Here is a 27,911-nt window from a genome sequence, read left to right on the forward strand (position 1 = left end):
AGAGATGAATGAGAGTGGTGCTAGTCCATGAACCATACTTGACCATCTCCAATCCTGATGTTGATAAAATAATACATACATAATTTTGTAAAAGAAAAAAGGACCCCACGTCCATGTGCCAACCTCCGAATTTCAATTTCAATTTCTCCAAAACATAATATTCCACGCCTAACCCCTTTACTCTCTTCCTCTAGCCTATTAATTTAACCCCACCTTTCTCTCTCTCTCTCTCTCTCCCTCCATCTTTCCAATATTATTACACTTTACACCATTATTCTCCTCTATCTCCGCCGCTTCCCCTCAAATCTTCCCTTTACAAACACACCATCAACGCCAACACAAATAACATAACTTTGAAACTTCAAACAAACAATCAAAATTCATTCAACCAATCCAACAAACACCTCACCTGCAATGCCTACATAAGCTCTTTTTACTTGTAAAGTTTGCCCCTTTTTTGTTTTCCTTCACTTTCTCCCTTGTTTTCCCAAGAAAATGAACAAACCCAGTCTGGGGTTTTCTTTTTCTTCATTTTCCCTTTTCCTCCTTTCTCTTTTCTCTTTAACTTCCTCAGTTTACTCTCAGTCTAGTCCAGATGCTGCAGCCATGCAAGCTCTTAAAACCAGCATAGGCAATCCGATGGCTTGAGGTAAGTATTCAATTCCGCATTATGGTATTAAGTATATTTTAGTTTTTTGTGTTTCTAATATATATAATTATTCATAAATAATAGTCAAACAGCTCAAACTTAAAAAAAAAAAAAAATGCGTGTTATAACAAAAGCTCTAATTGAAATCTAACCTATCCAGATGAGCTAAATGTTTTATGGTATAAACGCTCAAGAAATTGGACGGCAAAGAGAATAATCCAACTTATCTTAAAATGTACGTGGTGTGCACTGTGCACCCTAAAGTGGATTATCTACTTATAGAACTTGAAATACAAATGGATAAATAAATAAAACGTGTTATCATCTATTTTATATTATATGATAATAAATTTCACATTGATCATTCACCACCAAGCTTTAATTCAAGGAGAGAAATTGAAATGACAGCTCTCCAACAACACGTGACCACTTATGTTCAATTAACCTTTCCAGAACAAAATAAATGGACGGTTTGTATAATTTGACCCTACTCTCATTATCTAACAGCAACTGTCAGAAAGAAGAGGTTGATTATCTCTTACAATTTATGTGCATATTTTGGTATTATTTCCTCTGTCCAACGCCATCTTCAAACTGGCCTCTTCCATGATTAATACTATTTATGGATATATTTCCCTTCTCTTTATATTTATAACGTTTAAATAATACTAGTTGCACACTCTTTATACAATATGATTTGTCATATAAATGATGAATCTGTATAATAATTAATAAAAGTTTAAACAAATGATAATGTGACATAAAAGAGTTATGCCAATTATGTACAAGAGTTTTGTAATTAATTTGTATATATACACTCATTTTATGCATTTTCTATAAACGATTTATCTCTTCTATGATAGAAAATACAAAAAATTAATTATTAACCCGTTCCTCAGAGTTAGTGAAATTTGTCTTTTTTTATGTCAGAAATAAAAAAAAATTAACTAAAATATGGAACTTCTAAAATCATGTCATTTACCACCACAATTGGATATTGATTTTTTTTTTTTTTTTAGAAGAAGAAATTGTAAATTTTTGATACCAACCATCATTGGTAGTCTGATTAAAAGAATAAAGAAGATCTAACATGTCTCATAAGTTCAAGTCCCCTTAATGGTAAAAGAGCAAGAGGAAATCTAACATGTCTTCCAAGTTTGATTTCTTGAGATAAAAGATAAGAAGAGATCTAACATGATTCTCTCGAGTTGAGTCCCTACGATTACTATTGTTGGTCACTGAAGTTCATACCCGGTCAATAACTAATATCTCAAAAAATTATTGAAATACGCATAAACACCCAACATCTCTAATCCAAACAAAAAAAAAAAAACTTTGATACCTGGAAAGTGTTGGAATTATTCAACAATAAGTTACTTTAGAATTATTTAAATTAATATTTAAATTGGACTAAAATGATGGTGGTAATATTCTAGAATTTTCCAGCTGGTTGCATTTAAAATATTTGGATGTTTTCCACATCCCCACTTAATTCCAAAAACTTTGGAATCTATTCCTTGAAACTAGTTATTGGCATATTGCTATGCCTAGAACAAGACGTTTCCTCTCAAATTTGTCGCTTTAACCCTCTAAGCTTTTGATTTTAGCGTATTTTGGGACGCAACTTGGATTATAAAGTCTTTTTTTTTACTGTTTTTTTAAAGTAAAATATCTTGTACGCATTTTTTAATTTAAAAATAAAATAAACCTTTTATTTTTATTTTTAAAACAAAATTGTAATTGACGTAAATGAACGTCACTTATATTTCACATAATATAATATTCCCTCTATCTTAATACGATGGCGTAGGACTTCAAATACAGTGACACGACTACAAATATTAGAATTAAAGTTGACCTTATTAAAAAATAATTAAGAATAGGAGGTAATTATTAGGCATTAAGAAATGTCAGGAATTGTTAATGCTAATGTCAAGACTGTTGGGTAGTGACAACTATGCGCTGGACAAATCAAAGAAATAGAAGGGCATATCTGGAAATAAGTACATCATTAAAATAGATTAATTAATTAATCAACTCTAAGGAAGAAAGAATGCCCCTAGACAAATTGATTCACAGGTATATATGTCAACAATGTTGGGACACTCAACTTTTTTTTTTTTCCCTAATTATTATATATTTATTTATATTTTTAAATCCGACAACAAATTAATAGAATTTATCCCACCTAGATTATATAAATCATACAAGCACATATAATAAGTAAAAGGCAAGCATGAAACATAGAATCACAAAATAAAATGATCAGGTGAAATTTCGCAAATATGAAATATTTTTTAACACTTATTATTAAATTATAGATAATAAAAATTCTTTTTCAATTTTCAATTTCTTTTTGTGGGTTTATTTTTCCTGAAATTGTTTAGAATAAAACTCATCTAGTTGTTCAAAAATATTAAAACCTTCCCATATTATCGTTAACCCTCTATAATATTTAAAAAAAAAAGAGTAAGACTTTTTCCCACTAAATAATGATTTATGAAACTTTTTTCACACAAACTTTTAAATATTATTTTACATATTACCAAATTTATATTTAGACGGCAAAGATCAACTTGCCGACTATTGAAACTTTTGAAGAGGGAGGCGATGAGTTTTTGGTGATGGAAATATTAGATTTTGTTGGTTGTAATTAATCAGAATTTGACTTGGGAGGGGTAGTGGAAACCCTATAGCTCAATTGCAATGATTGGGGGTTTTGATAAGTATGATGGGAGAATAAATGGTGTGGTGTGAGTTCGAATATGCCAAAATCAAAATATATAAATTTGGGTAGTAAATGATATTTAAAAGTTTGCTGGTGGAAAATGTTATTAAATCATTATTTGGGTGGAAAAAACTTTTTCTCAAAAAAAAAAAAAAATCACTGTATAAACATCCCTCTAACACCTCCTAACATTTTATTTTAATACTTTAACAATGGAGTGACACTTTTATTTTAAATGATCCCACACAGAAGAAAAATGAAAATTTTTTTTTTCTTTTTTCTTTTTATAAGGAAAGTATACAATAGGTGGGATAATCCGTTAATCGAACGGATAGGGCAAAGGAAACCAACTAGTTATTATTTAGACAAAATGCAAATCGAAACCGACCGTTTATTCTATAAATCGATTGTAAACAACTATTCGGTTCGGTACTGTTAACGGGTTTTCAAACCAATTTTCAAATTCACCCTAAAATTCTTCAATTTTTACATTTATCCCTAAATTCAAATTTATTATTTTATATAATTTCATGCTTTTTTTTTTCTTTTATTTGGGTATTATTGTTGTATTCTTTTGTGAAAAACAATTAAATTACCTTTTGCAATGCTGAATCAAGAATGAAATAAATAAAGTATTCAATTACACATTACTCATACTCATTAATAAAAAATTGGCATAATTAAAAACTTAAAACATTGCAAATAAAAAGAGTTTTCTTAAAATTCAAATCTCTAGGTCTACATCTATATCTGCATTGCAATAAATAAACTTATAGTTAGCAATCTCCAAAAATAGAAATTCAATGCAAATATGGTCTACGAATAATATCAATGCAAAATATGGTCCACCAGGTTTGGAGTTTGAGTTTGGTGATGGCCGGATGGTGTGGACTGGGGTGGCGTTGATGGCGAAGTGGAAGATGGAGTCTAGTCTGGAGTGTGGATACTGGAGGCAGAGAAGAGAAATAGAGAATAAGAGTAAAGAGTAACGAGATGAGATATTACAAAACATAAAGGCAAAAAATCAAACCTTTTTGCTTATATACATATGGTAAAACCAGTTTTAAAAACCGATTCCGTTAACTAGTTTGAGAATTCCCAAACGAAAACTGAACTGATTTTCTGATTTTTAAAATTTTGCAACCGAATTGGTTTATAAAAAAACCTAATTTTCGATTCGGTTTCTGACTGATTTTCGACTATTTCTCCACCCCTCTAGTATACAAAGTAAAATTCTAATTTATAAATTAAATACTGCCTAAAAACATATATATTTTTAGAAAATTATAATCATTATACATGTGGACAACAAGTACAGCTTTTTTTCTTTCTCTTCTCTTTTTTTTTTTTTTTTTTAAGAAAGAGTAACAAAGTAACAAAGAGTCAAAAATAAAGTAGCGTTAAGTGGCTGGCACGATAGATTGACTAGTTGACCACTTGACCACTGTTTGAAAACTGGATCGGACAATGACCCGTTCAAGGGTCCGGTTTCCGGTTTGACCGGTTGGATCGGTCGGTTGGACCGTAATTTATAAAATTCTTTTAGTCCCTAAAGGTTTAAAATTCATCAAAACCACCCCTATATACTCCCTTAAGGTTTGAAACTATCTAAAACACCCCTATTATGCGAAGATTCTGGTGAGTGGTGACGGCAGCGACGTCGACCGGCCAATCGAAGCTGGAATCTTGGGGCTTTTGATGTTTAAGTGCCAGCGACTCTGATGATGGTGCCAAGGAGTTCCATCGCGCCGAAATCGCCGCGAATCAACAAAATAACTCTGACGGTCGCGTGAAGTTTAGGTGGACCGAGCGACGATGGCTGGACGACGGCCACTGAAATGGCAGGTTTTTTTGGAGATGCCATCAAGTCTAATGGCGGTGATTCTCCCCCCTCGATGTGTCGGAATCCGGCGGATTCAACCGCGATTGGACCGCGATTCGGCACTATTCTGGCGGTTCAACTGCGGTCCAACCGGTTTAAATGCAAATAACGTTTTTTTACTTATTCCGGACCGGAAATGATGCCGGTCACCGATCAAACCGGTCCGACCAGACGGTCCGGTCCGGTTTTCAGAACCTTGGTGCTCATTTATTGGTCATCAAGAAAATTATGCCATCTAAAGGTTACAAATAGTTATAGCAAAATCTTGTCCCAAAAGAGGCCCATCACTTCAAACCAACATGGCATGCACAATAATCCTGGTAATGTATGTCATATACTAAAAATTCATAAATAAAGAATTGTTCTTAAACCTTTTATTATAATTCGTTATTTTAGAAAAAAAAAATCTTTAATATTGTAAGATCTAACATGGCCACGTACTACAATTATGCAGTTAAAATAATAATAATAATACAGTTAATATAATGCAACTAATGATGGTTTTAAGGAGTTATAAAGTTAAGCTGTCAGTCTTAGTCTTGATGGAAGGTTGAAGGGTAGTTGCTGGGAGTTTTCTTAGTCCCTAACCTAGTCATTATAAATAGAGTAATATTACACTTATAAAGAAATTTTATAAAGATTTTCATGCAAAGTGATGTGACAAAAAATGAATGGAATAATGAATTTAATGAGTTTTAAATTCACTATTCCATTCATTTTTTGCCACCTCATTTTGTATGGGAATCTTTGTAAGATTTCTTTGTAAGTATAGTATAATTGTTATAAATATATCACTTTCTCCATCAATGTGTGATAAGAGGATATACATATAGTTTTATTTGACATAGGCTAGAAAACATCTCTCAAACACTCTCTCACAAATCATCTACATCTTGGGTTTACTGCAATCCACATTTAGCTTATATCATCTCTGGATTGATTCTCTCATAACACTTGGACAATATGCATTACTAGAAAAACCCCATTCTTTGACAGAATGAGTTGATAGATTTTCTTGACCGTTTTGAAAAACTATCAAGAATTGTAATTCTTAACTGATTATTGACCGTTTATGAACTATCAAGAATTTAAAATAATCATTTATCGTTTTGAATGATTCTTGACAGTTATTAACTGTCAATGAATTAGTTAAAAATAAATTTTGTAAATCTTGTTCTTAACTGTTGTAATCTCAATCCTTGATAATTAAAAATTGTCAAGGATTAAGTATATATATTTAAAAAAAAAAATGCCTAAAACTTTTCCCACCCATTTTTGCCACCAATGTTTCATTCACAATTTTTTTCTTAAAATTTATGCTTATCCCTTATTTCACTCATTTTTGCAAACCCTCATAGTCGACTTATTTCTGGCACTGGAAAAAAAGTTCTCGTTTTTACTACTCCTATTCAGTAGACGACAACTCACTCTATGACTCTGACACTTACTCCATGCATATTTTGACGGAGTTTGTTAACTTTGGTGAGTTCTTGTCAAGGCATATCCCAACTTTCTCTGAATATATTTTGTAGAATTTCACATCATTATGGACTGTGAAACTTGTTTTTTTTATTTGTCTCGTTGAACCTTATATATAGAAATATTGTTTAAGTGGGTTTATGATTATGGCAGTTCATGAGGCTTGCATACCTAATTTAATATGGATTAGGTATAGAAAGAAGCTTTGTAAGCTGGTATGAATTAATACTTAAGATCAATATCAATTTGATGGTTATACCATTCCGTAAGCTTGACCTTATGACAAAAAATAAATTACCTTATAACTGTGCCGAATTTTGACCTTTTTGTCGCTTTATCATTCATCTGTTAATTTATTTCGTCTTCCTTTGAGCAGTGCCTCTCTTAGCTTGCTACCTTGGCCAAAGCCATCGGTTTGGCCTTCAGTTCCACCTGATGCTTCCTTTGAAGATTTGTTAAAGAAAAGGTCGGTTTTTAAATGATAAATGCAAGTAAGAGGAGAATAGACAATGTACATATCAAACTTCTTTTAGTTGTTGATGTTTCATTGATGTCAAAGCATCAATGACGGAAAAAATATGTATTAAACTTTTGTTGAATGATATATCAACTTTGTTGAATTTCGCTTACAACATTAATTAGAACATTGTTGAATGTTTAAATTTATTTATGAATTGTGATCATTGTTGTTAGTTGAGGAATATTATGAAGATTTTTATTGCATTATTCTATTATTTAATTGATAATAATATGAAAAATAAACTAATTACAAAAAAAAAAAAAAAATCTAAAAAAATACTTACAAACAAAATTCTTGAGAATTCGATGACTGTCAAGGATGAAAAATTATTATTAATATTATTATTCAGAACAAATTTTTTTTTTTTTGTTAAAAATTCTTGACAGTGTCAACATTTAGTCAAATCCTTGACAGTTTATAACTGTCAAGAATCAATCAAGAAATTCTTAACAGTTCAAAAACGGTCACCACCTTTTCTTCATGGAGGTTTCAATGACGGGTAAAAAACTGTTAAGAAAGTGAGTTTTTTTAGTAGTGATTAGAGGTGGGCAGGGACCGGTCCCTTGCGGGCCCAAGCCTGGGCCTAGGACCGGTCCCAGGCCCATGAGAAAAACCAGGACCTGGACCAGGCCCTAGGCCTGGTCGGGTCTGGTCCCATGGGCCCAAGACCGGTCCCATGGGGCTTAGATAATTTTTTTTTTCCCTCAATTTTTTTTTATATTTTGGGGGCAAAACGAAATTTTATAGGAGGTTTTTAGTATTTTTTAGGGGTAAAATTTATAAATTTTTTAGATCTGGAAGATTTTTTTTTTTATAAATTTTGTAAAATTTTATTTTAACCCTCATAATTTATATTTATTTTAAAATTAACAGAGAGTTTTATGTAATTTGACAGGGGACTATATTGAAAAAATATAAAATTTTTTGGACCCAGGCCTTGGAAGAGGGCCCAGTGGAGGGCCTAGGCCCTCCTCCTTAGGCTTGGTCCCGTTTTGGGATCAGGTCTTCTAGGTCCGGTCCTCTCAAGGACCGGTTCTAGGACCTGATTTTGGAACTGAGCTTTTTGGCCGGGTTCCAAATGCCCAACTCTACTAGTGATGGCTGGAGGTAAGTATTCCAATTCCGCATTAAGTACGTATGTATTAAGTATATTCAGTTTTGTGTNTACAAAAAAAAAAAAAATCTAAAAAAATACTTACAAACAAAATTCTTGACAGTTTGAAGACTGTCAAGGATGAAAAATTATTATTAATATTATTATTCAGAACATTTTATTTTAGTTTTGTTAAAAATTCTTAACAGTGTCAACATTCGGTCAAATCCTTGACAGTTTATAACTGTCAAGAATCAGTCAAGAAATTCTTAACAATTTAAAAACGGTCACCACCTTTTCTTCATAGGGGTTTCAATGACAGGTGAAAAACTGTTAAGAAAGTGAGTTTTTCTAGTAGTGATGGCTGGAGGTAAGTATTCTAATTCCGCATTATGTATTAAGTATATTTAGTTTTGTGTTTCTATATATATATAATATTCATAAATAGTAGTCAAACAGCTCAAACTTGAAAAAAAAAAAAAAAAAATGCAGTGTTAATAACAAAAGCTCTAATTGAAATCTAACCTTTACCAGATGAAGCTAAATGTTTTATGGTATAAACGCTCAAGAAATTGGACGGCAAAGAGAATAAATCCAACTTATCTTAAAATGTACGTGTGCACTGTGCACCACTAAAGTGGATTATCTACTTATAGAACTTGAAATACAAATGTTGAAATAAATAAAACGGGTGTATCATCTATTTTATATTATATGATAATAAATTTCACATTGAATCATTCAACCAAAGCATTAATATCAAAGGTTGATGTCTCTATTGGGCGGCAAGGAGAGAAATTGAAATGACAGCCTCTCAACAACACGTGGACCACTTATGTTCAATTAAACCTTTCCAGAACAAAATAAATTGACGGTTTGTATATATTTGACGCCTACCTCATTATCTAAACAGCAACGTGTCAGAAAGAAGAGGTTGATTATCTCTTACAATTTATGTTGCATATTTTGGTATTTATTTCCTCTGTCCAACGCCATCTTCAAAACTGGCCTCTTCCATCGGATTAATACTATTTTAATGGATATATTTCCCTTCTCTTTATATTTATAACGTTTAAATAATACTAGTTGCACACTTTTTATACAATATGATTTGTCATATAATGAATGATGAATCTGTATAATAAATTTAATAAAAGTTTAAACAAATGAATAATGTGACATAAAAGAGTTATGCCAATTTATGTACAAGAGTTTGTATAATTAATTTGTATATATAACATCATTTTATGCATTTTCTATAAACGATTTATCTTCTATGATAGAAAAATACAAAAATTAATTAGTTAACCCGTTTCTCAGAGTTAGTGAAAATTTAGTCTTTATTTTATGTCAGAAATTAAAAAAAAAAAATTAACTAAAATATAGGAACTTCTAAAATCATGTCATCTACCACCTCAATTGGATATGATTTTTTTTTTTTTTTTTTTAGAAGAAGAAATTGTAAATTCTTTGATACCAACCATCATTTGGTAGTCTGATGGTAAAAGAATAAAGGAAGATCTAACATGGTCTCATAAGTTCGAGTCCCCTTAATGGTAAAAGAGCAAGAGAAGAATCTAACATGGTCTCCCAAGTTTGAATTCCTTTGAAGATAAAAGAATAAGAGGAGGATCTAACATAGTCTCTCGAGTTTGAGTCCTCACGATTGCTAATAGGGGTCATCACTGAAGTTCATACCCGGTCAATAACTATAATGTCTCAAAAAATTAGTTGAAATACGCATAAACTAATCCAAACACCTTTGATCATAACAAACCCAAAAAAAAAAAAAAAACTTTGATACCTCGAAAGTGCTGGAATTATTTCAACAATAAGTTACTTTAGAATTATTTAAATTAATAATATTAAATTGGACTAAAATGATGGTGGTAATATTCTAGAATTTTCCAGCTGGTTGCATTTAGAAATATTTGGATGTTTTCTCACATCCCCACTTAATTCCAAGAACTTTGGAATCTATTCCTTGACAACTAGTTATTGGCATATTGCTATGCCTATGAACAAGACGTTTCCTCTCAAATTTGCTCGCTTTAACCCTCTAAGCTTTTGATTTTAGCGTATTTTGGGGCGCAACTTGGATTATAAAGTCTTTTTTTTTTTACTGTTTTCATTTTCAAATGCTCCTTTTGAAAATATCTTGTACGCATTTTTTAATTTTAAAAATATAAAATAAACCTTTTTATTTTTATTTTTAAAACAAAATTGTAATTGACGTAAATGAACGTCACTTAATATTTCACATAAAATATAATATTGCCTCTATCTTAATACGATGGCGTAGGGGTACTTCAAATACAGTGACACGACTACAAATATTAGAATTAAAGTTGACCTTAATTAAAAAATAATTAAGAAATAGGAGGTAATTAATTAGGCATTTAAGAAATGTCAGGAATTGTTAATGCTAATGTCAAGAACTGTTGGGTAGGTTGACAACTATGCTGCTGGACAAATCAGAAGAAATCAGAAGGGCATATCTGGAAATAAGTACATCATTAAAATAGATTAATTAATTAATCAACTCTAAGGAAGAGAAGAATGTCCCTAGACAAATTGATTCACAGGGGTATATATGTCAACAATGTTGGGACACTCAACTTTCTTTTTTTTTTTCCTTAATTATTATATATTTATTTATATTTTATTTAAATCCGACAACAAATTAATAGAATTTATCCCAACTAGATTAATATATAAATCATACAAGCACATGATAATAAGTAAAAGGCAAGCATGAAACATATGAATCACAAAATAAAAATGATCAAGGTGGAAATATTCGCAAATATGAAAATATTTTTATACACTTATTTTATTAAAATTATAGATAATAAAAATTCTTTTTTCAATTTTCAATTTCTTTTTGTGGGTTTATTTTTCCATGAAACTGTTTAGAATTAAACTCATTTCAGTTGTTCAAAAAATATTAAAACCTTCTCATATTATCGTTAACCCTCTATAATATTTAAAAAAAAAAAGAGTAAACGACTTTTTTCCACTCAAATAATGACTTAATGACACTTTTTTACCTACAAACTTTTAAAATATTATTTTACATATTACCCAAATTTATATTTAGACGGCAAAGATCAAACTTGGGCCAGACTGTTGAAACTTTTGAAGAGGGGAGGCCGATGAGTTTTTTGGTCATGGAAGATTAGATTTTGTTGGTTGTAATTAATCAGAATTTGACTTGAGAAGGGTGATTGCGCAAACCCTAATAGCTCAATTGCCAATGATTGGTGAGGTTTTGATAAGTGATGATTGGAGAAGTTAATGGTGGTGATGTAGGGTCGCAATAATGCCGAAATCAGAAATAAAATATAAATTTGGGTAGTAAAATGATATTTAAAAGTCTGCAAGTGGAAAAGTGTTATTAAATCATTATTTGGGTGGAAAAAAGCTATTTACTCAGGAAAAAAAAAAATCCGTATTAAACAGTCCCTCTAACACCTCCTAACATTTTATTTTAATACTTTACAAATGGAGTAGACACATTTTATTTTAAATGATCCCACACAGAAGAAAAATGAAAATATTTTTTTTTTCTTTTTTATAAGGAAAGTATACAATAGGGGTGGGATAATCCAGTTAATCGAATCGGATAGGGCAAACCGGAAACCAAACTGGTTAGTCGATTTAGACAAAATGCAAATCGAAACCAGACCAGTTTATTCTATAAATCGATTGTAAACCGGTTATCGGTTCGGTTATCGGTTAACCGGTTTTCAAACCGATTTTCAAATTCACCCTAAAATTCTTCAATTTTTACATTTAAGTCCCTAAATTCAAATATTTATTATTTCATATATAATTTCATGCTTTTTTTTCTTTTATTTGGGTATTATTGTTGTATTCTTTGTGTGAAAAACACATTAAATTACCTATTTGCAGATGCTGAATCCAGAATATGAAATAAAAACATAAAGTATTCAATTACACATTACTCAGTACTCATTAATAAAAACATTGGCATAATTAAAAACTTAAAAACATTTGCAAATAAAAGGAGTCTTCTTAAAAATTCAGATCTCTAGGTCTACATCTATATCTACATGTACAATAAATAAACTTATAGTTAGCAATTCTCCAAAAAATAGAAATTCAATGCAAAATATGGTCTACCGAATAATATCAATGCAAAATATGGTCCACCAGGTTTGGAGTTTGAGTTTGGTGATGGCCTGATGGGTGTGGGACTACGGGTGGCGTTGATGGCGAAGTGCGAAGATGGAGTCTAGTCTGGAGTGTGGATACTGGAGGCAGAGAAGAGAAATGGAGAATAAGAGTAAAGAGTAAAGAGTAAAGAGATGAGATATTACAAAACATAAAGGCTAAAAAATCAAAACACATTTTGCTTATATACATAGGGTAAAACCAGTTTTAAAAACCGATTCCGGTTAACCAGTTTGAGAAATATCCCAAACTGAAAACTGAACTGATTTTCTGATTTTTAAAATTTTGCATACCGAATTGGTTTATAAAAAAACCTAATTTTCGATTCAGTTTCTAACTGATTTTCGGTTTGGTTCGATTTTTAGACTATTTCTCCCACCCCTAGTATACAAAGTAAAATTCTAATTTATAAATTACTCTTCTGGAAATACTGTCTAAAAACAATTATATTTTAGAAAATTATAATCATTATAACATGTGGAAAACAAAGTACAGCTTTTTTTCCTTCTCTTCTCTTTTTTTTTTTAAGAAATGAGTAACAAGGTAACAAAGAGTCAAAAATAAAAGTAGCGTTAAGTGGCTGGCACGAATTAGATTGACTAGTTGACCACTTGACCCCAATTTATTGGTCAATCAAGAAAATTATGCCATCTACCTCAATATTCAAATAATTTATTTGATTTTATTTTCTCTTAACGTGTGTTTTAATTTAGGACAATTAATTTTATATATATACAAAAAAAATTATTTGAATTCTTTAAATAATATAATACTTCTATTATAAATTTATATATCTTCTTATCCTATACATATTAGTTCATATCAGAAAGTTACATCTTCTTTTAATCTCATAAAATTTGTTGAGATATATTACTCACACAAAAAAACATCTCCTAAAATAGAAAATTAATCTTATTCAAAAATTTAATTTAATTTTCAATCCAATTGGGTTGGTAAAAAGGGTAACCAGATCATTAATAATCCACCAATAAATAATTTCCCAAATCTACACAAAGTGCTATTGTTTCCCTATTTTTGTCTTATCCTATTCCTATCATTTCCAAAATACACATTTGTTCCTTACTTTGAAAATACTATTGTATTTTATTTAATTATTTTAAACTTCTTAAGTTTGTTAATTTAACTAAACACCCCCCAAAAAAGTTTAGAAATTGACAAAAACACCCCTATCCACCCACATTTCCCAAATTCCGACAACCACCACTGGAAGGTGGCTGGAATCTGGTATAATGGTACACTTTTGGCTAGATTTGGCCGGTAATGCATCGATATAGCATTTTCCAGCCAGATCCACCGTGGATCTGGCTAGAAAAGACCAGATCTTTGGTCGTAGCTAGTTGTCAATGACAGTTATATCTTTGACCGTCGGCCAAACGCGGCCAGATCTGGTTATCAATGGCTAGATCTAGCCGTATTTCTAGCTTTTTTCGGCCAGATCCATGGTGGATGTGACTGAAAAAGGCCATCTCGACACACGACCGGCCAGATCCAACCGATTTTGCGTCGATACGGCGACTCCGACCACCCTTCGGCAGTGGTGGCCGACTGCCAGTATTTAATGGGTGAGTGGGGGTGTTTTTATAATTTTTAATATTTTTATTACAGAAGTGTTTAGAAATTAACAAACCTAAGAAGTGTTTTTGTTAATTTTTAAATCCTACCTCGTTATTATCACCCAACTCTTACTTTTTCAAAAATATTATCTAAAATACTAAAACAAATGCACCCGAAGTTTACGTTTACGCATTAAAGGTATAAAATGACAAAAATAAGACAAGTAGCATTTCCAAATTTGAACAAAATTTAATATGCATGGTTATTGTCACTTCCTCTAAATTGATAAAGAAACCCAGTAAAAAAGAAACATGTTTGGTATTCAGAACTTACATACCTTATCTCCATTATTGTAATGTGTAGAAAACACTTAGCTGTGATAATGTCATGCGGAGGGGATGAATGAGATTATTGATTATAGAAATTGTAGAGATGTATGAGAGTGGTGCTAGTCCATGAACCATACTTGACCATCTCCGGTCCATGATGTTGATAAAATAATACATACATAATTTTGTAAAAGAAAAAAGGACCCCACTTCCATGTGCCAACTGCCGAATTTCAATTTCAATTTCTCCAAAACATAATATTCCACGCCTAACCCCTTTACTCTCTTCCTCTAGCCTATTAATTTAACCCCACCTTTCTCTCTCTCTCTCTCTCTCCCTCCATCTTTCCAATATTATTACACTTTACACCATTATTCTCCTCTATCTCCGCCGCTTCCCCTCAAATCTTCCCTTTACAAACACACCATCAACGCCAACACAAATAACATAACTTTGAAACTTCAAACAAACAATCAAAATTCATTCAACCAATCCAACAAACACCTCACCTGCAATGCCTACATAAGCTCTTTTTACTTGTAAAGTTTGCCCCTTTTTTGTTTTCCTTCACTTTCTCCCTTGTTTTCCCAAGAAAATGAACAAACCCAGTCTGGGGTTTTCTTTTTCTTCATTTTCCCTTTTCCTCCTTTCTCTTTTCTCTTTAACTTCCTCAGTTTACTCTCAGTCTAGTCCAGATGCTGCAGCCATGCAAGCTCTTAAAACCAGCATAGGCAATCCGCCAAACTTGGGCTGGACCGACCCTAACCCGTGTAAGTGGGAACACGTTGACTGTTCGGACAATCGGGTCACCAAGATCCAAATCGGTTCACAGAGCCTGAAAGGAACTCTCCCACCGGACCTCAGGAACTTAACGTCACTGACTGTTCTTGAGGTGATGAAGAATGAACTGAGTGGGCCTATCCCAAGTCTTGCTGGGTTGAGTTCTCTGCAGGAAGTGCTTTTTAATGACAACAATTTTACATATTTCCCCCCTGATTTCTTTTCTGGGTTAACTTCTTTGCAAACTATAAGCCTTGATTATAATTCCTTTGAGGTTTGGGAGATTCCTGTGAGTTTAACAAATGCAACGACTTTGCAGAAATTTTCTGCAAACGGGGCTAATGTTACAGGAACTATTCCTGGGTTTCTGGGGGGAGATGTATTTCGAGGATTAAAGAGTTTGAATTTGGCTATGAACAATCTCCATGGGCAACTTCCGGAGAGTTTTGCTGGGTCAGCAATTGAGACACTTTTGTTGAATAGCCAAATCAGTGACACTAAGCTAAATGGATCAGTTTCTCTGCTACAAAGCATGACTTCTTTGACTCAGGTTTTCCTTTATTCGAACCAATTTACGGGTCCTTTGCCAGATTTATCAGGGCTTACTGGCTTGAAGGACTTCAGCTTGAGAGATAATCAGTTGACGGGTATTGTTCCTTCATCTTTGGTTAATCTTCCTGGACTTTCTACGGTCAATTTGACTAATAATTTGCTTCAGGGTCCGACTCCAAAGTTTGATACTTCTAAAATTAGGGTGGATATGAGAACTGGGTCTAATAGCTTTTGTTTAGACGATCCTGGTTTTCCTTGTGCTAGTCAGGTTAATATTTTGTTATCAATTGCCGAATCTGTGGGTTATCCTGTGGTGTTTGCACAGAGTTGGAAAGGAAATAATCCTTGTGATGCCTCTCAGATATGGAAGGGGATTTCGTGTGATAGTGGTGGAAGCATCACGGTTGTTAATTTCCAAAATTTGGGGCTTACCGGCACTATTTCTTCGAATTTCTCTCAGCTTACATCGTTGAGACATTTGTTACTATCTGGTAATTCACTTACTGGTACTATACCTAATGAGCTTACAACTTTGTCTAAACTTGAGAAATTAGATGTGTCAAATAATCATATTTTTGGTAAAGTGCCGAAGTTTAGACAGAACGTGATTGTTAACATTCATGGGAACCCTGATATTGGAAAAGATAACAGTAGTTTCACGCCGGGAACACCACCAGGGGGTTCATCTGGAACTCCTGGTACTCATAGCGGAGAAACCAGTTCCTCAGGTAGTGGGAGTAAGAATACTGGAAAAATTGTTGGTTCTGTGATTGGTGCTGTTTGTGGTGCGTTTATTGTTGGATTAGGTGTCTGTTTGTATACCAGGAAACGAAAGCGTTCCAGTAGAGTACAGAGTCCGAATACTGTGGTGATACATCCTCAGAATGCAGGGGATGGAAATGGAGTTAAGATTACAGTAACAAATTCTAGTGTTAATGGAGGTGGGAGTGACAGCCATAGTCTCACGAGTAGTGGGCCTAGTGACATTCATGTGGTTGAGGCTGGAAATATGGTTATCTCAATCCAAGTTTTGAGGAATGTAACTAACAACTTCAGTGAGGAAAATATATTGGGAAGAGGTGGTTTTGGGACTGTGTATAAAGGGGAATTACATGATGGGACAAAGATAGCAGTGAAGAGGATGGAGGCTGGAATTGTGAGTGAGAAGGGTTTGGCAGAGTTTAAGTCCGAGATTGCAGTTCTTACCAAAGTTCGACACCGCCATTTGGTAGCACTTCTTGGCTATTGCTTAGATGGAAATGAGAGGCTTCTTGTTTATGAGTATATGCCACAGGGGACCCTTAGTAGGCATCTTTTCAACTGGAAGGAGGAGGGATTGAAACCGCTTGAGTGGACTAGAAGGTTGACCATTGCCTTGGATGTTGCTAGAGGTGTTGAGTATCTTCATGGTTTAGCACATCAAAGTTTTATTCACAGAGATCTGAAACCGTCCAACATTCTTCTTGGAGATGATATGCGGGCTAAAGTTGCAGACTTTGGATTGGTTCGTCTTGCTCCAGAGAACGGAAAACATTCAATCGAGACAAGACTTGCTGGAACTTTTGGGTATCTTGCTCCAGAGTATGCAGGTAACTAATAAGATTAAATGTTAGTGTTGAGATGACATGCCCAATTTTATTCTTATTTTTATACATGCATGCAAATGAATGTTTAGTTTTTGTTTGTTACGGTAAACAAAGGTTACTTGACATCTTAACATTTTGCATTACTAGCTACTGTCTATACATCAAACTGGAGCATGTATCACTGAATAATTTTGAGAACATTGGGTAACAGGGATGATACATCTAAAAATAATGGAATTGAATTAATCTTGCCCATTTCCCTCTTTATTCTTTAAATATTTTCTTTTCTGTAGGCTTTTTTCTGGGGCAAAAGATAGTAGAAGTGAGTCTGTTTTATTATTTTCAATATTTGAAAGTTGATGGATTATGTACAATTGAGTGGGTCTTTTTCTAAAGCGACAGTTATTTCCTGACTTAATGTATGAAAACGAACTGCAGAATAAAGATAGAAAATTACAAGAAAGGGTGTCATATTAGTTTCAAGGATAAATCGTTTGTCACTATGATGCTACTTGCACACCAACTAGGCATATAATCTGTTTCATCAGAGCACCTTTCCTGTTCTTTTAACTGTTAATCTTTTATGGATCATGATTTAGTCTTTGCCTTTTCATCATTGCACGAGTCTGTAGTTAAGTTTTAGTTTCCAGTAGTTCAGATTATGATGGTTCTTTGCTATATTCCTTTAATTAAAAGTAGTTTGTCTATTCGACTGTGCACCTACATAACTCTTGATCCTTCTTTTGAGGACCTCATTTTTGGTTTTGATGCATGGTTATCAAAATTGCGTGCACAAATAAAAAAGATAGATTAGTTTTATTGGCCATGTTTGAGTTGGTAATTTGTCTTCTACTGTTTTATGCTGATTTCATATCTAACTTGTTAAAGAATTTCAAAGGTTATGAATAATTATCTGCACCATTATTTCAATTTATTTTTTTATTTTATGGGTGGAGGGTGTTAATTATATTGGTAACAGAGTGGCAATCTTTTCCTGAAACCTCTTTTTTTTTTTGTTTTTTTTTTTTTTTGGGGAACAGCATATGCTGCTATAATTTTCTTTACCTTTTCTTTAAATAATGGATAAATCTGTGGATATTATTGTTGTTTTTGTTAGTCTTAGCCTCTTTATAGATGTTATTGTTGCATTGGTTTCTTCTCAATGAATTTTGTGATATGAATGCTGAAAGTGTACTTATGACTTGGCAGTGACTGGACGTGTGACTACCAAGGTTGACGTGTTTAGCTTTGGAGTAATTTTAATGGAGTTAATTTCGGGTAGAAAAGCCCTCGATGAAACCCAGCCTGAGGATAGTGTGCATCTTGTCACATGGTTCCGTAGAATGCATATTAACAAGGACACATTCCGAAAGGCCATTGACCAAACAATTGAACTGGACGAGGAAACCCTTGCCAGTGTAAGCACTGTGGCTGAGTTGGCTGGCCACTGCTGTGCAAGGGAGCCCTACCAGAGGCCTGATATGGGTCATGTTGTAAATGTGATTTCATCTCTAGCTGAGTTGTGGAAACCAGCAGAACCTGATTCCGATGACATATATGGAATTGATCTTGACATGACCTTGCCACAAGCACTAAAGAAGTGGCAGGCATACGAGGGAAGTGGCAACATGGGTGACTCTTCTTCATCATTCCTTGCCAGTGCGGACAATACCCAGACTAGCATACCTACTAGACCATCCGGATTTGCAGAATCATTTACTTCAGCTGATGGACGATGAAGGAAGAGGACAACAAAATATGGTATCTCTCGATGCTTTGAGAAGTCTGCTTTGTTCATTCCATTGACCTCTTGTTTTCTTCTTTTTGTGAGGTTGGTTCTATATTCCAATATTTTTCTGGAGATGTTTTCTTCTCCGCTTTTTCTCTGTAGCTTAAATGGTAGTTTTATGTTTTCCCGGTGTTGAGAATTTGTTAAAATATAAATAGACCTACAGTCAAGCAAGAGTTGCTCTCTAATGTTCATCTTCTTAGTGCTTTATTTACGAGTAGTTCAACCTTCTATGATTCTTCAAGCTTTATCTGAATGGTTTGGATTTGTATAAAAAGAGTAGAATATTTAGTATACCGATATATTGAAAATTATGGTTTTTAGTCACAGGTCGACATCTGAATTCATAATTTTTTTATACTCAAAGTCGTCATATCCATTAAGTGCTGTCAGAGGCAATTGTTGGAGCTTGATTGGCTTGCGAAAGGCCCCAATTGCGGAATGTAATATTTTGGTCATTGGTAGTGGATGACGATAATAGATTGAAGAGAACAGCTCATCTTCACCCACGAATGTCTCTGTCTATACTTGTCTATAAAACAATGGTGGTTGCCAGCTGCATTTCATTTCTTGTGGACAGGAACTAGTACTACGTGGGCTCATCACTCATTCATTGTCTCTTTTGTTTTTATTATGGAAATGAGAGGCTTCTTGTTTATGAGTATATGCCACAGGGGACCCTTAGTAGGCATCTTTTCAACTGGAAGGAGGAGGGATTGAAACCGCTTGAGTGGACTAGAAGGTTGACCATTGCCTTGGATGTTGCTAGAGGTGTTGAGTATCTTCATGGTTTAGCACATCAAAGTTTTATTCACAGAGATCTGAAACCTTCCAACATTCTTCTTGGAGATGATATGCGGGCTAAAGTTGCAGACTTTGGATTGGTTCGTCTTGCTCCAGAGAACGGAAAACATTCAATCGAGACAAGACTTGCTGGAACTTTTGGGTATCTTGCTCCAGAGTATGCAGGTAACTAATAAGATTAAATGTTAGTGTTGAGATGACATGCCCAATTTTATTCTTATTTTTATACATGCATGCAAATGAATGTTTAGTTTTTGTTTGTTACGGTAAACAAAGGTTACTTGACATCTTAACATTTTGCATTACTAGCTACTGTCTATACATCAAACTGGAGCATGTATCACTGAATAATTTTGAGAACATTGGGTAACAGGGATGATACATCTAAAAATAATGGAATTGAATTAATCTTGCCCATTTCCCTCTTTATTCTTTAAATATTTTCTTTTCTGTAGGCTTTTTTCTGGGGCAAAAGATAGTAGAAGTGAGTCTGTTTTATTATTTTCAATATTTGAAAGTTGATGGATTATGTACAATTGAGTGGGTCTTTTTCTAAAGCGACAGTTATTTCCTGACTTAATGTATGAAAACGAACTGCAGAATAAAGATAGAAAATTACAAGAAAGGGTGTCATATTAGTTTCAAGGATAAATCGTTTGTCACTATGATGCTACTTGCACACCAACTAGGCATATAATCTGTTTCATCAGAGCACCTTTCCTGTTCTTTTAACTGTTAATCTTTTATGGATCATGATTTAGTCTTTGCCTTTTCATCATTGCACGAGTCTGTAGTTAAGTTTTAGTTTCCAGTAGTTCAGATTATGATGGTTCTTTGCTATATTCCTTTAATTAAAAGTAGTTTGTCTATTCGACTGTGCACCTACATAACTCTTGATCCTTCTTTTGAGGACCTCATTTTTGGTTTTGATGCATGGTTATCAAAATTGCGTGCACAAATAAAAAAGATAGATTAGTTTTATTGGCCATGTTTGAGTTGGTAATTTGTCTTCTACTGTTTTATGCTGATTTCATATCTAACTTGTTAAAGAATTTCAAAGGTTATGAATAATTATCTGCACCATTATTTCAATTTATTTTTTTATTTTATGGGTGGAGGGTGTTAATTATATTGGTAACAGAGTGGCAATCTTTTCCTGAAACCTCTTTTTTTTTTTGTTTTTTTTTTTTTTTGGGGAACAGCATATGCTGCTATAATTTTCTTTACCTTTTCTTTAAATAATGGATAAATCTGTGGATATTATTGTTGTTTTTGTTAGTCTTAGCCTCTTTATAGATGTTATTGTTGCATTGGTTTCTTCTCAATGAATTTTGTGATATGAATGCTGAAAGTGTACTTATGACTTGGCAGTGACTGGACGTGTGACTACCAAGGTTGACGTGTTTAGCTTTGGAGTAATTTTAATGGAGTTAATTTCGGGTAGAAAAGCCCTCGATGAAACCCAGCCTGAGGATAGTGTGCATCTTGTCACATGGTTCCGTAGAATGCATATTAACAAGGACACATTCCGAAAGGCCATTGACCAAACAATTGAACTGGACGAGGAAACCCTTGCCAGTGTAAGCACTGTGGCTGAGTTGGCTGGCCACTGCTGTGCAAGGGAGCCCTACCAGAGGCCTGATATGGGTCATGTTGTAAATGTGATTTCATCTCTAGCTGAGTTGTGGAAACCAGCAGAACCTGATTCCGATGACATATATGGAATTGATCTTGACATGACCTTGCCACAAGCACTAAAGAAGTGGCAGGCATACGAGGGAAGTGGCAACATGGGTGACTCTTCTTCATCATTCCTTGCCAGTGCGGACAATACCCAGACTAGCATACCTACTAGACCATCCGGATTTGCAGAATCATTTACTTCAGCTGATGGACGATGAAGGAAGAGGACAACAAAATATGGTATCTCTCGATGCTTTGAGAAGTCTGCTTTGTTCATTCCATTGACCTCTTGTTTTCTTCTTTTTGTGAGGTTGGTTCTATATTCCAATATTTTTCTGGAGATGTTTTCTTCTCCGCTTTTTCTCTGTAGCTTAAATGGTAGTTTTATGTTTTCCCGGTGTTGAGAATTTGTTAAAATATAAATAGACCTACAGTCAAGCAAGAGTTGCTCTCTAATGTTCATCTTCTTAGTGCTTTATTTACGAGTAGTTCAACCTTCTATGATTCTTCAAGCTTTATCTGAATGGTTTGGATTTGTATAAAAAGAGTAGAATATTTAGTATACCGATATATTGAAAATTATGGTTTTTAGTCACAGGTCGACATCTGAATTCATAATTTTTTTATACTCAAAGTCGTCATATCCATTAAGTGCTGTCAGAGGCAATTGTTGGAGCTTGATTGGCTTGCGAAAGGCCCCAATTGCGGAATGTAATATTTTGGTCATTGGTAGTGGATGACGATAATAGATTGAAGAGAACAGCTCATCTTCACCCACGAATGTCTCTGTCTGTTATAAATCTATACTTGTCTATAAAACAATGGTGGTTGCCAGCTGCATTTCATTTCTTGTGGACAGGAACTAGTACTACGTGGGCTCATCACTTATTCATTGTCTCTTTTGTTTTTTTTTTATTACTCATAATTATTTTTTAATCATAAGTTTTAGTAGTGGAAATCAACTACTATGATTGTTCTTGTTTTGACTTTAATATTCTTTCTTGCCTTAAACCAGCCGGATTTTCTGCGTGTTTTGTCTGCTGACTTCACAGAATTTCACTCTTCACTCCACCATGTCACAATCACATGCCTTATTGGAACACCGCCAATGTTCATCTTTTATGAATAAAAAATAAAATTAAGAAAAAGACTCTCAATGGTACCCAGTTAATCTAGTATCGGAGCTCCTTTATGGGCACTGGCCTAGTCAAAGACGATTGTTTGTCGTTTCTCAAGGATTTAACGGAAACTTCAACTTCAAATCACAAGTACTAAATTTCTAGATAATAATAAGAAAAAAAAGAATAATGCACTAATTTAATTCATCCATTACTGACTGTAACTAAGTTTGAAAGATATGATATTGTCTGTATCTAGGGCACATGCTAGGACGTTAATTTCCAATTTTAATTTTTTATTAAGATACGTGCATGTGATCACCGATTAAGTGGTGTCAATTGTCAAAAGTATTATTAGATAATCAAATAAATAACTTCAGACAAACATGTGATCTGATCTCCCCACCATTAATTCTCATATGCTTTAATTTTAAAAATGTTTTATTTTTAAATTGAAAATATACAAATACAATGGCGTTTTTCATTCTTTTCTCTTTGTTAAATTTTTACAACTAAAATTTTTGTATTTTCAAAAAACGTTTCCAATACTCAACATGTTTTCTCCACTTTTCAAAGTTCTAAATATAAACAATAAATTATTAAATAATGTAGTCTAGTTTTAACAAAATTTCCCCTGCTTTTCTTATTTATAAATGGGTTCATTTTATTTACTCCTTCTACTGTTCTACGGCGTACTCAAAGTTTTCATTAATTATTAAAAATCCCTTTATAATTATTGAAAATCTCTCCCGAATAAGGCATTGAATAATGGAATAGATTTTTTTAACTTAAAATGATGAGAAACACAAATTCAGAGCCAACCAACAATGGATTGACTGAGTGATAAAAGCTTGGCGTCAAGGGGTTTGCTTTCCCTGTGGTCTTAGGTTCGAATCACAAGACTGTTTTTAATATTGTCGGTCACGGACCACAAGATTTACCTTGTTCGGAAGCTTTATTCGAGGTTGAGAGACTAGTCGGATGTATATAAACTCGCCCAGACACCCTTGGTTAAAAAAAAAAAAAAAAAAAAAAAAACACAAATTCAGAGTTGTTGATAGATTGCAATTTAATATAAATGAAAGTTGAGAAGTTTATTGCCACTTGATCAACTTTTAAACCTTTGAATTATAACTGATCAACGGTTGAAATTTTGTGTTTTAATTTAAATTAAAACATTTCATCTCTCTAATAATTAAAATGAACTTTTTAATAATTTTTCAAAAAAACATGAAAATATACTCAATTAAACAGTCTTACAAAGGCGTGTATAAAATAAACCCTTCATTAATTAGAACAAGTAAATGCAAACGCGGCTTCAACCCTCAGAAATGAATTGTTGAAACAATTAATAATTTTGGGAATGGCAGCTAAAGCTTAGTTCATTCTTTGGTAGAATAATTATAAAAGTGTTTTGAATGAGCTGTAAATTTTGAATAATTTACGTCAAAGTATTGAAGCAAAGACTTTGCTTTCAAACTTGTAGTAACTTAAAAAAGAAGTTCAATTACTTTTAATTGGCAAATTGTCTTATTAATTCATAGCAATTTCTTGGATGCATGCACCGCTCCCTTTCATAACAAAATATTTATTGACTAAATGTACGACTAAATAATGATAATGATGGATGGTCAGAATATTTTAAAATAGTATATAAATTGTATAACATGTTTCTATTTTTTATATAGATTTATAACAACATTTTTGATACAATGAAAGTATTGTATGAGTTATAGTACAAATCAATACATGCATATGCCATATAAATGTTCATTATAAATACAACTAATTAGATTAAAAAAAAAAAAAAATTTATACATGTCATGAATATAATAGCTCGTGTTAAAGGGATTTGTTGAAGTGCAAGGGGACTCTTGAGAATGAGAGAATTGAGAAGAAATTTGATTACCCTTACAAATGAATGTTTTATTCCTTTTATGCTCTCTTTACATGAGCAAGTAGCCACTAATCCTGATTAAGCTTCATTAGTAACGATGCTTAACCTCATTAATTCTATTATTCCACACTTGGACACTTAATCCAGTTCAGCTTCACCCGTAATCTTTAAACCAACTTGGCTGCCTTCTCCATTCTAATTCCTTTGTCTTCTTCTTCTTCTTCTTCTGCAATCTCCTCTTCGGTCTGCTGTTGCCTTTCTATTACTTCCAATTCCTGTTTCATATCAGGATTCGATACTTTATAATATTTTAAATTTTAAACATATCATATTTTTGTTTAAGAAAAAAAAACCATTTACATTCCTCAACGGTGTAAAGGTATAACAATTGATGTTTGGTTCATATACAGAAGGATTATGAAATTGCAAAGTTAATTGTTGAAGGCATGATTGGTTTTGTTCTAAAAGCAAGCAATCTATATCTTGTAAGTAAGATGGCAGGCCAAACTGACATCCTTACCAAGTTCAACTCTGGGAGAGTTCCATTGCAACCTTGCGTGACTATCTTCGAATTGATAAATGAGTAGGGTAATTTTGATGAAGGTTTTGGAGTGTGAGAGCCAAGTGCTCAACGAGTTATTCACATATTTTATAGAACAATATAAGAAGAGTGTTCTATAGTAAGGAAAACTATTATTGATGTCCATTTTTGTGAAGGAGGCACAACACTTTGTTTTGAGGCTCCATCAAGATTTTGAGCTAAAATCCAGACTTCAAACCAAATGGTTGATGCTTGGGCTATCATCAGAAAACCCAAATAGTTGATGCTTGAGGTTATCATACAAAAAGTCCCAATGTTGACTCTTAGGTTCTACATATAGAAATCCAACCTTTTTTTTTCTTGAATGTAAATGACATACAAGTCCACCCTAACTGAAGGTTATGATCCTCTATAATAAGTCTACTATTTCTTATATACAGTTCTCAACCACATCCTCCGATTTATTTCAAGGATTAACGTCGTTAAAATTCATTCTCATCTCGTGAAAAACCTGAAAGTTGAAAAGATGTCAAGCATTTGCAAAGTCTAGCAAAAGTCTTTTGCAAGCTGGGTCTATTCATCAGGTTCTGTTCCAGACTTTCTCAGGGAGATTCAATTCCAAGATTAACAAATTTGTTTTTCAATGGAAACAATCTGCAAGGCCAAGTCTTCGATTCACATATCATATTATATATAATGAAAATAAATATATTTACGACAATAAAAGATATTATCAACCCATCATATAAGATCAAGTTTTGCAAATTATACAAATATTCAAACTAACACAAACTACTATGGTAACTGAAAACTAGATCTACTCTGCTGTGACATAAACCTACCAACAAATGAATCCAGTTGAGATTTCATGTAAATCATTTTACCCTTCAAATCCTCTATTTTTGCTCCAATAGAATCTATCTGTGTTCGATTAGACTGTAGGAGTGCTCCAATAGACTCCATCTGTGCTCCATTAGACTCTATCCATGCTCGGTTAGATTCTATCTGTGCTTGGGGAGACTTTATCCGTATACACTGTGACTCTACCTTAGTACGTTGTTTCTTTATCTTAGCTCGCAAAGCCGCCTCATGAGATGCCTCCCCCTCACAATGAGAAGGTTTTACACATGCTCCAAATTCTAAAGCATAGCGTGACCGTTTACCAAAAGCCGCCTGAGACATCTCAGAACTTGACTGCATTGTGCATAACGTTTCCTACAAATACATATATACACTAATCAAAATAATTTCAAATTAGAAGTCATTAACGAAATTTTTTAAAGAAACTGATCACAACTCTTACATAATTATTCTGTACTACAGGGCTAGTCCATCCATCAATGGTATTGAAATTATCTCCTTCCATGAGTGAAATTCTTTCATCCCCTTGATTGGAAGATTGTGGTTTAGATCTCTCACGGGATGAAGAAGCACATGGATCATGTCGTTCTTTGTCATCAACACTCCTACCCGTAAGGACTTGTGGTTCCTTATGAACATGATTTATGCTGCTAGTCGAACCCAACTCATGTTTTTCTCCATGGTAAACCCACCTTTGATAGCTTACTGATATGCCGGGCTTATACAAGTGGTTTTCAACCACATCCAAGGGTTTGAAAAACACATTTTTACATTTTACACATGGACATCGGACTTGATTATTCTTGTCAACACATTTCTTTGCTACATCCATAAAAGACTTAATACCATCAATATATTCCTTGCAAAGCCTATTTGGCAGTCGAATCCAATTTCTATCCATCATTTACCTCCTGACCACGAGACTAGTTATTAGTACAAAATTGTAACAATGAATTGTTATTCTAAGTTTAGTCTTAATCAAGCTATTATGAGTATAAACTTCCAACAAAGGGCCAATGACAAACAATAATAGATGCCTTAAAAGAGATAAATAAAAAAACTGAAAATTTTAGTTTGCGTATACCGAATTGAAAACCTAAAAATGTAAATAAAGAATTACCTCCGATGAAAATTTGGCTCAAAAATATTGTTGGGTTAACTAGAGTAAGCGAATTAGCTGCATAGAAAGTGAACTATTAGATCAAATAATTGAAACTTATACATACATATACATACATATAGGCTCTTTTATTAATAATTTGGAAAAATAAAACAGGGAATTACGAAAAAAAAAAAAAAAGAATTTTAAATAAGAAAAGCCATATTCCAATATTGAATAAGACCCAGATCAAACCGCAGCTAAGGTTCAGCACAAAATGCCGTTTCCCTTTTGCATCCTCCAACTTTCCTTCACTTTCTCAGCTACCAAACGGGAACTAAAAAATTAAAAAAACTGATCTTTCTACTCCCAGTATTCTCATCGCCCAAATTACAAAACCCATAAGCTTAAAAATCTCCACTTTTTGAAATTTTTTTCTCAGCAACCAGACAGAAATAAAAAGGCCAAAAAAAAAAAAAAAATTAAAAAACCAAACCAACCTTAAAATTAGAGAGAATACCCAATTGAATAGAGGGAAATATAGTTGAAAGGAATTGGAGATACCATAAAGTGTCGGATTTTAGCTTGGGCAAATTTTAGGGTTTTGAAGATGAAAAGAGGGGCTGGCTGCTGTAAGCGTGAAGATTTGAAATGGTTTAAAAAGGCACTTACATGAAATAATATTAATTTATAATTTATCTTAACTCAGTTAACTGACACCAATAAATCGGTGGAGTAATGCTACATTT

At 33.2% G+C, this 27,911-nt stretch overlaps 2 protein-coding genes across 7 annotated transcripts; one reads left to right on the plus strand and one right to left on the minus strand.

The window, feature by feature from the left end:
- Positions 1 to 203: 203 nt before the first annotated feature.
- On the plus strand, positions 204 to 22,134 carry LOC116125365 (receptor protein kinase TMK1-like). Of its 4 annotated transcripts, none has more exons than XM_031411107.1 (4): positions 204 to 631; positions 15,184 to 17,050; positions 19,806 to 20,128; positions 21,335 to 22,134. In XM_031411107.1, exons 1-4 carry the CDS (start codon positions 496 to 498, stop codon positions 21,862 to 21,864), a joined length of 2,856 nt encoding a protein of 951 aa, XP_031266967.1. In that variant the 5' UTR covers positions 204 to 495; the 3' UTR covers positions 21,865 to 22,134. The 4 variants fall into 4 exon arrangements, with proteins under 4 accessions (XP_031266967.1, XP_031266968.1, XP_031266966.1 ...); XM_031411108.1 differs by having other exon boundaries at positions 15,184 to 17,043; positions 19,799 to 20,128; XM_031411106.1 differs by lacking the exons at positions 19,806 to 20,128; positions 21,335 to 22,134 and adding an exon at positions 18,580 to 19,379 and having other exon boundaries at positions 206 to 631; positions 15,184 to 17,373.
- A 3,737-nt stretch (positions 22,135 to 25,871) lies between these two features.
- LOC116125358 lies at positions 25,872 to 27,836 on the minus strand. Of its 3 annotated transcripts, none has more exons than XM_031411098.1 (4): positions 27,727 to 27,836; positions 27,184 to 27,240; positions 26,506 to 26,974; positions 25,872 to 26,417 (listed from the first exon to the last, which is right to left on the minus strand). In XM_031411098.1, exons 3-4 carry the CDS (start codon positions 26,965 to 26,967, stop codon positions 25,998 to 26,000), a joined length of 882 nt encoding a protein of 293 aa, XP_031266958.1. In that variant the 5' UTR covers positions 26,968 to 26,974; positions 27,184 to 27,240; positions 27,727 to 27,836; the 3' UTR covers positions 25,872 to 25,997. The 3 variants fall into 3 exon arrangements, with proteins under 3 accessions (XP_031266958.1, XP_031266957.1, XP_031266956.1); XM_031411097.1 differs by having other exon boundaries at positions 27,683 to 27,824; XM_031411096.1 differs by having other exon boundaries at positions 27,663 to 27,824.
- Positions 27,837 to 27,911: the final 75 nt, after the last annotated feature.

This window comes from Pistacia vera, unplaced genomic scaffold (assembly GCF_008641045.1).
Source record: "Pistacia vera cultivar Batoury unplaced genomic scaffold, PisVer_v2 Contig163, whole genome shotgun sequence".
In the NCBI taxonomy this organism is placed as follows: domain Eukaryota; kingdom Viridiplantae; phylum Streptophyta; class Magnoliopsida; order Sapindales; family Anacardiaceae; genus Pistacia; species Pistacia vera.